Source organism: Lactuca serriola, chromosome 1 (assembly GCF_051521515.1).
Source record: "Lactuca serriola cultivar US96UC23 chromosome 1, Lser_US96UC23_V15, whole genome shotgun sequence".
In the NCBI taxonomy this organism is placed as follows: Eukaryota; Viridiplantae; Streptophyta; class Magnoliopsida; order Asterales; family Asteraceae; genus Lactuca; species Lactuca serriola.
The window spans coordinates 118809909-118820879 of record NC_136408.1 but is presented as its reverse complement, the minus strand read 5'-3'; the positions used below and the strand labels follow the sequence as shown (position 1 = coordinate 118820879).

Sequence of the window (10971 nt, the reverse complement as noted above, 5' to 3'; positions counted from 1 at the left end):
ATATATATATATATTCTTTTTAATGTCTACTTTTATTTTTCACAAAGGATATTCAAAATCAAAGGGATGACCTGGTTATTAGTGAAATAAATACTATATTCTATACAAAGCAAGAACAATCTACCATGTGGTCCAGCCACAAGTGTATTGATACCTAAAGTCAATGCTTTGGGTTCCCATAAAATATTTCAAAAAAACAGTTATCATACATTATTAAAAAAATATTTAATTCTTATTTTGATGTAGCTGGTTGGAAGTATCTGTCATTGACTCTTTGGGCACTGTATTTAATGATTTATATATTCGATTTCTATAGATTAAATCGTTCAGTTTCATTAATGGGTTGATAAATTCTTAATTAAAATGTACAATATTTGTGGGAATATTTGTTATGTAAATAAAGAAGCAAAAGCGAGCAATTTTATGCATTTTTAAAATATAGCCGCTGATTATGAAGTACACACGCATATTAGTTTCCAATAATATTTCGAATACATTATCTGAAAAAATCTGTTCACACATTGTATTAGATCCCATTAGATATTATCTTCCCAATTACCGTATGGAAGAAGATAACTGTAAATCATTAACATATTGAAAAGGCTTCAAACCCAGTGGTACCGGATGTTGTTCTCCCTCTTAGAGGTTGAGGGTTCAAGTCTCATTAGAGATATAAGTGGAATTATGAGTTGTTTAGGAATAGAGTAGATTTGGCGTTTCAAAAAAAATCAAATGGAGCTAATGCCCCATGCTTTGTGCTAATAAGAAATAATAACAAAATCCCAAATGAAGTCAATTTCTAATATTTAAAAATTAAAATACCCAACTTGTACAATGGTATAAATTATATACGTGATAAAAGGTAGTTGTGTGGTTCTACCTGTCGGGTGTATAGATTATTATTTACATTTTTTTCTAAGTCTCCCGTAACCTCAGCAATATGGTTTCCTCCCATCCTTTCAACTCAGCCAAGAATCACCACGGTTCGCAGCAAAGATTTAGGTACATCTTCACCAATATCTAAACACAATGTCTTTATCAGGAGAAATCCTTCAAAATTATCTAATTCCACTGGAGGAGATCAACCGTGCAACTGAAAACTTCAGCCAACAAAGATTTATTGGAGGTGGTGGATTTGGTGCAGTCTATAAAGGAGAACTCTCTGAACGCTGGCAAAATCGCACAGCTGCAATCAAACGCCTCAGTCGGGATAGCCACCAAGGAGAGCATGAGTTTTTCAACGAGCTTGAGATGATTTCCAGATTCCACCATCAAAATATCATCGCTTTCCTTGGGTACTGTGATGAAGGCGATGAGATGATTATAGTCTATGAGTATGCTATTAACGGAAGCCTCGATCAACATCTTGAAGACCCAAATAGGATGCGTTGCTTAACATGGACAAAACGTTTGATGATTTGCATAGGGGCAGCAAGGGGACTCAATTACCTTCACTCAGGTCTTGGAGAGCATAACAGAGTAATACACAGAGATGTCAAAATTGGGTCCCAGAAATCAGCCAAATACGGAACTCTATACGAAGGTTGCTGGAACCCAGTTTTACTTAGATCCAACCTACCATGAAAGTCGTATCCTAAGAAAAGAGTCAGACGTCTACTCATTTGGCGTGGTACTGTTTGAAATTCTAAGTGGGATGCTGGTTTATCAGGAAATGAGGTCTAAAGATGATGGGTGTCAATTTCTCATGACTTCCGTCCGGAAATATTATAATAGGAAGGAACCACACAAAGTAATTGATCCCCACATAAGAGATCAAATTCATAGTACTTCTTTTGAGGCATTCCAAGAAATAGCATACCAGTGCATTAGTTACAATTTAACGGAAAGACCTACGCTTGACACCGTCATTAACAAGATCGAGGAAGCATTAAACATTCAAGTAAGTCTGTTCATTTAGTTCGCTTTAGTTTCGTATGAAAGAATGAAAACTTTTAATGATCCTAGAACATGATAAATTACTCAAATCTTCTTGGAGATTGACTGATGGGTTTAGTTAGCCTTAAGCATAATTATCTAACATCGTTTTAATTTATTATACACAGCCCAATGCTTAAATGGATTACTTGCACAAACACCCTTGTTCTTTTGGTGATTGGATATTGATAGAGAAGAAACTTATAAACAGAAAAAGAAAAACGCTTTGTACAAAGTTGTAATTGGGTTCAAATAGAACCCTAAACGACATGTTTTGTTATAATGGGACCAACCAGACCATATATTAAAATACATTACACAACCGAGCCTGTAAAGCCCGTCATCTTTTTCATATTGTAAACGTCTTGTTTATTAAATATTCCTTTATTTCTGTAGACTTCCTTGCTCTCCACTTCAACCGCTGCAAAACGTCCGAAGATAGAACATCTGCTTAGTAGGCTTAGTTCCGGCAATCCTTACGACCAGAGGATTGCTGCTGGTGAAATCCGTCTCCTATCAAAAGTAAACCCCGATAACAGTATCATCTTTGCCAAGGCGGGGGCCATCCCTCTGCTCACAGACCTCCTTAAAGCCGCGGATCCCCAGACACAGGAACACGCACTAACTGCACTTCTTAACCTCTCGATTTTTGAACACAACAAACGCAGCATAGTTTCTTTGGGGGCTCTCCCGGATATTGTTCATCTGTTGATAGAGAATCACGAGAGAACGCGGCTGCTATCCTTTTCAGCCTCAATATTGACGAAAACAAGGTAGCCATCGATGCTGTTGGAGCGATCCCACCTCTCGTGTTATTATTGAGTGAAGGTACTCTGATAGGGAAGAAGAACGCTGCCACTGCATTACTTAATTTATGCATATATCAAGGCAACAAAGTAACGGCACTGAGGGCGGGTGTAATCCCCATTTTAACGGAACTTCTTAGAAAACCACGGGGTGGGATTGAGGACGATTTGATGGCTATTCTAGGCATACTTTCAAACCACCCAGAAGGGAATTTGGCTATCGGTAAAGCAGAGGTTGTGCCTCTTCTGGTTGAGGTTATGGGAAGTGGATCCTCGAACAGCAAGGAGAATGCAGCGGCAGTTTTGGTGGAACTTTGTTCTAATGATCAAAGGTATTTGGAAAAGGCTCAAGAACAAGGAGTTATGGGGAAACTGATCGATTTGCTGCATAATGGTACAGATAGGGGGAAGAGAAAAGCTGGTCAGTTGCTTGAAAAGATAAGAGACCACTCACTAGTCACTACCACCAATTAATAGTTATTGACCATTTTGCTGAACAGCAGAACTTGTTGGCTCAGGTGCGGGATCACATGATTACCGCGTAATGGCCGATGATTCTTAACTTTTCTTGGGTTGGTTTTGTTTATCTGCTAATTATAAGGGCGGAAAGTAGAAGACCACCCACCACCACCACCACCACCTGTAATAACAACCTCCAAGCTCCAAGCTCTATTATCTATTTATTTTTATGTTTGTTTTTGTTCTTTTTGAGGACAGGAAACAAATGAATAGAAAATTGGCACAAATGAGTAAGTGAGAAAGGTCCTTGACAACTCATTCTGAGGCGTGTGTTCTGTTAATATTTTTTTGGATGTAATATCACTTTGGAGTTCTGAGAATCGATAAAACACTTTCAAATTGAAGTATTTCAGTGGTACTCCCTAATCTTTAATTTGATGCGGATCAAAAGATATGCAAAAACAGGGAATTGGATTGTTAAGAATTTTCGATAGTACCATAATTATGACCAAAATTTGTTAAGTACATCTCTTGTCTGACAATTGTCACAAAACAATTTTATATCAAAAAACGGACATGAAACTATCACAAGGCAGTTTCAAATTGTCCCTAAACTGTCACAAAACAGGTTTTAGACAAGGGTAATCACAAAACTGTCATAGCTTGACTTCAGCCAGGGGTTGTGCCCCTTGGACCCCGCTCACAGGGGCATTGCCCCCATCACCTCGTTCATTTAGGGGCTTCGCCCCTAAATACAAATGTATGTTCAACCTTTAAAAAACTCAAACAAGTATGCTCTCTGCAACGTCCATACTTGTTTGATGTGTATTAAGATTGCTTTTTGTCTAGAAGTTAATCCCATTAAACTTATACATATTGGTAACACAAATCACCGACAAACCTTCATGATGTAAGTTTAATCCAAATTAACTTAAAGAAAATTATAACAACAACAAACTGATGCATAAATGAAATGTCGTAAAAATTGAAATTCACATAAGTATATTATTCATTCGAAATAGTCAAATATCAGGGTGTCACTGTAACATGCCAGAATTCATGACCAAAAATTTCATTTTCAATATAACTAAAACACATTTGTAACTTGGTTCACACATTGTAGAGCATTTAAAATAAAACATTTATCAGAGATCATTCCTAGAAATCACATATTGCGGAAAACATAGATGTATGCGTTGTGATCATCCCGAGCTCCTTTATTTGAAAACTGTAGGTACCTGAAAGCAAAACTGAAAACCGTAAGCATGAAGCTTAGTGAGTTCCTCAAATACCACATATCATACATATCAACTGATCCATTCATTCCATACATAACCGTGAGCCATAAATATATCATAATCAATAAAGGTATTATGTGTTGCATATAGTCTTGTCTTTATACCACGGGCCGCCACGTGGTCTTTCTTGCCTAGCGGGGGGGGGGGGGGGGCACCCCTTTGGTTTTACAGACAAGTGCCAAGAGCCACCTCCTGGTCTTCCATGCAAGCATCACAAAGAGAACTAGCATACATACTACTCTACTTAGCTAATTAGTATACAGTGTTCCAGGAGCCACCTCCTACCATACATAATAGCATACCGTGTGCCAGGAGCCGCCTCCTGGTCTTTCATACATAATGCCTAGGGCTAACCCTCGGGTCTTCCTACAACACATAAACCAAATGAGGAGACTCACCTCGAATGCAGGTGTTCCGCGGAAGAAATCCTTAGTTGCTGCCCTGCCGACTTTCCGAGCTACCAATACCAGAACTAGATAAAATCTTAGTTAATATGCCGAAACCCGAAAGTTTGGCCCTAGCTCAAACTTGGTCCAATGTCACTTTTCCATTAAGTGCTTAATCTCTTAAGTCCTTTCATCTAACATAGAGATCTAGTCCCACAACATCATTCTAAGTCATAAAGTTTCCACCTTTATGACATTCCATGTCTAGAAAAGGCTCAAAAGCTAAAACCTGAACTTATTAATACATTAAGACATCATGATACTCTCATGGAAGGTATAGAAGGATCTATATTACATTTTTATGGATCCTAAAAGCTCCATAACGGATAAAGTTTCCAACTTTATCCATTAGAATGGTCTAAACCACCAAGATCTAGCCTTTAAGAATCAAATGGGACCAAAAGTGCATCTTTTTCAACTTAATCCATTAAGTCCGAGTCTCCAACCTTCAGATCTAAATCACAATGATGTTTAGATGGATAAAGTTTCCAACTTTATCCATAACAAGGTCACAAACTTTTAAGACATAAACTTTATGCACTAAAATGACAAAAAACTCATAACATCCAAAACTAGCTAGATTAACAAATGCATCATCAAGATTCAAACTTTATACCTCTAGAAGATAGTTCAAGGTGAACAATGTCCAGATCTACAAGATCTAATGCAACCAACACTTCCACAAGAAGTTCCTTTTTCTCCAAGGTGCACCATGCATACTCCAAAGCACTCAAAATCACCTTCTTTTAGCTCACAAGGCTCATCTAAGGTTAGGGCTTCATGAAAGGGGTTTTGGAGGGGTGAAGGCTGAGAATGGAGTGGGTTTGGGAGAGTTAAGGAGCTTAAATAGGGCTTAAACCACAAAAATAGGGTTTGGGCACTGATTGCATATGCCCAACGTACTGAAGATTCCATTAGTATGCCCAACATACACCTTTTTGTACACCCATCGTACTCAGCTTGGCCCAAAACCATCCAAACTTAAAACGGTCATAACTTCTTAATTTTAACTCCATTTTCGAAGTTCTTTATATCAACGGAAAGGTATTGAGGAGCTCTACAACCCTATCTAATTATTTTTGACTTAAAACACATCAAACGAAAATCCATAATTCATAACAGAAGTCTAAAACATTGCATTCCCATTTTACTCTTTGACTCCAAAGTGCAAACTCTCCCCCACTTAAATTAGATTCGGAACAGGGCGTTACAAATCTCCCCCGCTTAATTTAGATTTCGTCCTCGAAATAATTCACTACCAACCCCGACATACCACACAACCTGAGCAACACAACCACAATCCCGTAAATACCAAAGCCTTCCCAAGGCAACCGAAACCAACCCTAACAGAACTCTCCAAACCCAAAGAGAACGAATCCTTAATCTCATACAGAGGAACACATCTACCCTTCCAATACCTTAAATCTACACTGGTCTGACTCCTCGACAGGCCGCCCCCGCTGAACCATTACCGTGCCAATTCCTTATCGAATAACTGATTGAACACCACTTCTAGTCCTGATTATCACGGTGTTACCAATCCAATGAATTCACTTACCATATCCAGATGTTGAACACCCGTCTTAACAGATAGTCCAAATAATCCTTCAAGCAGAGGATCCATCTCTGCAATAGTTAGACTCAGACAAGAGCTACGCGACATAGTTAAATTGATTACTCCGAGATTATTTAATCCCACTGCAAGTGGCTTAGCATCTCCCGGTCAACGACTACTCCACATAACGATCACCCCGCAGTCTTACAACACTCCCACACTAACTGACCACTAGTGAATGTTACAGGTGTTGGATTAGTGTCTAAGTTCATAACTATTTTGGTATGTACTTGACCCGATGGTGCATGGTCCTTTTCGGTTGCCTTCACCAAAGCAACTTGATAGGATGAATTATGGAGAGAAAGGATTAAACATGATTTATTCATATATTATGAGAATAATATATTAAAGGAGAAATCATGCTGTTTAATTAATATTAGTCAAGAATTAATTGGTAAATAGTTTTGTGACTAAAAGAGATTAATTAAACTTAAGGGATTGGAATTGTAATTATAAGATAATTGCAATTTGGGTTATGGATTGTCTTAAATTAAGGAGTGGACGAATTCTATGGGGAAACCCATAAGGAAATCGTCCAAGGCCCTAATTAAAGGAGTCCATGGGTTGCTTAGGGCTTAAGCATCCAAATTAGGGTTTCCTTGTTAGATAATCCTAATAGCCTCACTATATGTAGTACCCTTATGACCCAAAAACGTGGAGAAGACTTCTTCTAGGGTTTCACACGTTTTTGGGTAGCCTCCATCCTCTCCCCTCTTCATCCTCTTGCTCTTGGTGTTTGTGAACCATTAGAGGAGTGACATTTGTGACTCTAAGCTTTCTGAAGTCAATACAAGGAGGAATTGGGATTCTTATTGCTACGTAACAATCAAGGTAATATCTTAAACCTATTCTCATGTTAATATGATTACTTGAATGCTAGAATTAGGGTTTATAGTCTTGGATAACTTGCATGTACAATAGAGAAACCTAGATCCAAGCATTAGGGTTTGTATGAGCACATAGGATGTTCTTATAGCCTAAAACTCATCAGTGGTATCAGAGCCTAGATTGGTTTCTATATAGTGTGTTCTTAAAATTTCTATTATGATTACGACATTCCTCTTCACAATTCGAAGTTTGAGAACATAGCAAATAAAATATTATGGCAAAAGATTGATAAAGTATCAAATCTTTATGTAAGACATTATGCATCGTGTCCCATACGCTTTGTGTATAGGATCGATTGCAAATGCTATAATATTTGACCATTCTAAAATTTTCCAAATGTCAAGCGCACTTAGAGGGAAAAAGGACAAGAATCGGTTTTGACTAAGATAATCAAACAACTATCAAAGGACAATCCAAAGTTCGCCGAGGATTGGTCGCTTGTGAGTAGTTGGAAGTATAGTATTGGAAAACATGGAAATGTTTCCATATTGGATGGACCATATCGACATTATTATGAATAGATAAGATTCTATTAAGAATGAGTTGTCATATGGAAAATATGGAAACGTGTCCATATTGGGAATTGAATATTGAAAATCTATGTCTAGATTAGAAACTTTTATGCAAAAGGATGTTCAAAGGAATGTACTTTGAATGAGAGACATCATATCTATGGGATTGTCTGGTAACAATCTCTGATAGAGGACTTTGTAATATCATTGGCACTAGTCTTTGTGACTTTGGTGCAGTGACATTACGAAAGGATCATGGCATAAAATGTTAGAATCTAGCATGTTCTATAAGTAGCAAGAATTTGATATTCTTTCACTTATGAAAAAGGATTAGGAGTTGTGAAATGAGAATGGTTGGAAATGTGTTCAATTTGATATATTTCACAAAGTAAGAACCATAGGTAAACATTGTGTGCATGCTAGGAGCATGGGACAAGTGTAATAATTCAAGTAAGAAGTTGATTACCCGAAACGACAAATAATGAGTAATCGATATGGTGATAAATAAAAGGGGTTTTATTTATTCTCAAAGGTTTGAGGCCATATGGGATTAGTATTATTCTTGTGTTTCACTTTGCATGTTTTGACTTCCTGAATAATTTAATTGGTTAAGAACAGTCAAATTATTCGAACGGGCCACAGTCGTTCATATGTTGGAAGTAATTATGAATGAAGACTGTCGTGAATTGGTGTGTGGATTGTCTAAAGGAGTATTAGACATAAGCAAATGTTTGCTACAACGTTCATGAGTGCTTATGAATATGATTTGAGCATTGGATTAAACCCACGCTCACTTGGATCACTCCATGAGTTGTATCACGAGAGATTGGTGAGACGATAACATCTTATATTCTTGAAACCGAAATGTGTGAGTTGTATCTTGCAAATTGGTTGCACATTGATAATATGTAAACGCACTAGTAACTTGGTGTTATAAAACATATTATTGTGTGTGATTCGGTGAGTGAGTGCAAGCAAGAATTGTATCAAAGTTTATCCGTTCCTTTTATCCAAAGTAGGATAAAAGCGATATCTTTGGGCCCCTCGATGATTTAGTGATGACAAACGTCAATTCTCGGCCGGGGTAGGGCTAATTTGATTTGTTCAATTAGTCAGTCGTCATAAATCGGGAATCGAGAAAAAGTACAAAGAGAATGATTTGAAATCATGTCTTATGATATCTGGAATGGAGGAATATATGATCCCTTATCTAAAGGACACGCATATCTGATAGGATCAGAGTTGACAGTGGCTTTGGAAAGCTACGATCGCAGATCAGGATCTGAAGTCATACGCAGAATAGTAATTAGACTTATCCAAGTGGGAGACTGTTGGATTAGTGTCTAAGTCCATAACTATTTTGGTATGTACTTGACCCGATGATGCATGGTCCTTTTGGGTTGCCTTCACCAAAGCAACTTGATAGGATGAATTATGGAGAGAAAGGATTAAATATGGTTTATTAATATATTATGAGAATAATATATTAAAGGAGAAATCATGTTGTTTAATTAATATTAGTCAAGAATTAATTGGTAATTAGTTTGGTGACTAAAAGAGATTAATTAAACTTAAGGGATTGGAATTGTAATTATAAGATAATTGCAATTTGGGCTATGGATTGTCTTAAATTAAGGAGTGGACGAATTCTATGGGGAAACCCATAATGAAATCATCCAAGGCCCTAATTAAAGGAGTCCATGGGTTGCTTAGGGCTTAAGCATCCAAATTAGGGTTTCCTTGATAGATAACCCTAATAGCCACACTATATATAGTACCCTTATGACCCAAAAACGTGGAGAAGACTTCTTCTAGGGTTTCACACATTTTTGGGTAGCCTCCATCCTCTCTCCTCTTCATCCTCTTGCTCTTGGAGTTTGTGAACCATTAGAGGAGTGACATTTGTGACTCTACGCTTTCTGAAGTCAATACAAGGAGGAATTGGGATTGTGATTGCTACATAACAATCAAGGTAATATCTTAAACCTATTCTCATGTTAATATGATTACATGAATGCTAGAATTAGGGTTTATAGTCTTGGTTAACTTGCATGTACAATAAAGAAACCTAGATCTAAGCATTAGGGTTTGTATGAGCACATAGGATGTTCTTATAGCCTAAAACCCATCAACAGGCCACCCCCGCAGTCTTACTATACCACTATACTAGCGGTTAACAAACGAATGCTACGTGTCACATGCCCAAACCAAGAACGGCGGAAACGTTCAGGGGTGGAGGACGTCATGTAAAGTAAACAAGCAACAACATCATCCATTGCATTAAAAGTAAAGTTTTCATACACGAGTGTTCTTTCATAGTAATAAGATACTAAAATATTTAATCAAAATCAAAGACGAGTCTTGTCTGGGCTCCATCTTCTCAAAACCTGGTTATCGTACCTGTCTACTGGTGACCTGAAAATACAAGTTATTTTGAAAGCGTAGATCAGCATAAAGATGGTGAATTCATAAGTATTTTAGTGTCATTGATTTGTAAAGTTGTTATGAAAGACTTGTAAATGTTTAATGAAACATTTAGTATAAGTGTGAAAACCCTAGAAAATCCCATATTTCCTACTATTATAAAAGGTTGTCTTTTACCAAGACTCGAATGCTTTGAAGGTTTGCATCTCTATATAAATGAAGTTTTTTCCCATGTACAACTATTATTATAAAAATATAGTGTACCTGATCGTTTATGTGAATGTGTCACAGGATAAAAGTAATAGGGAAAAATTATATAATCATTGAAATCGTATCCTTTTGTCATAGGATAATCATGGCGTGGAAACTTGCCGAACAGTACAACCGAGAGCATCTGTCGATGAACAGGTCCCGTTGTAGCTAGCAGCCAGGTGTAGGATGTTCAGTCCCGTATAGTATATAGTATTTCTCTTTGTATATCATGTAATATTATCTCTTCATATAGTATTTAGTATATTTGTATAGACTCATGAATGAACTGACTCTTGTGTAATACCTTGTACTAGGAATAGTAATTTGTATCTCCTA

The 10971-nt window shown here is 37.2% G+C and overlaps 1 protein-coding gene across 1 annotated transcript; it reads left to right on the top strand.

Moving 5' to 3' along the window:
* Positions 1-887: 887 nt before the first annotated feature.
* LOC145097954 (putative receptor-like protein kinase At5g38990) lies at positions 888-3604 on the top strand. Its single transcript, XM_079035633.1, has 2 exons — positions 888-1900; positions 2332-3604. The coding sequence occupies exons 1-2, from the start codon at positions 1493-1495 to the stop codon at positions 2710-2712; spliced, it is 789 nt and encodes a 262-aa protein (XP_078891759.1). The 5' UTR covers positions 888-1492; the 3' UTR covers positions 2713-3604.
* The last annotated feature ends 7367 nt before the right edge of the window (positions 3605-10971 follow it).

Bases quoted from the DNA above. Each gene is read 5' to 3' on its own strand.
- LOC145097954 (XM_079035633.1), top strand. From the start codon at position 1,493: ATGTCAAAATTGGGTCCCAGAAATCAGCCAAATACGGAACTCTATACG. The intron at 1,901-2,331 runs GTAAGTCTGTTC...TTATTTCTGTAG, and splicing joins AGGAAGCATTAAACATTCAA to ACTTCCTTGCTCTCCACTTC.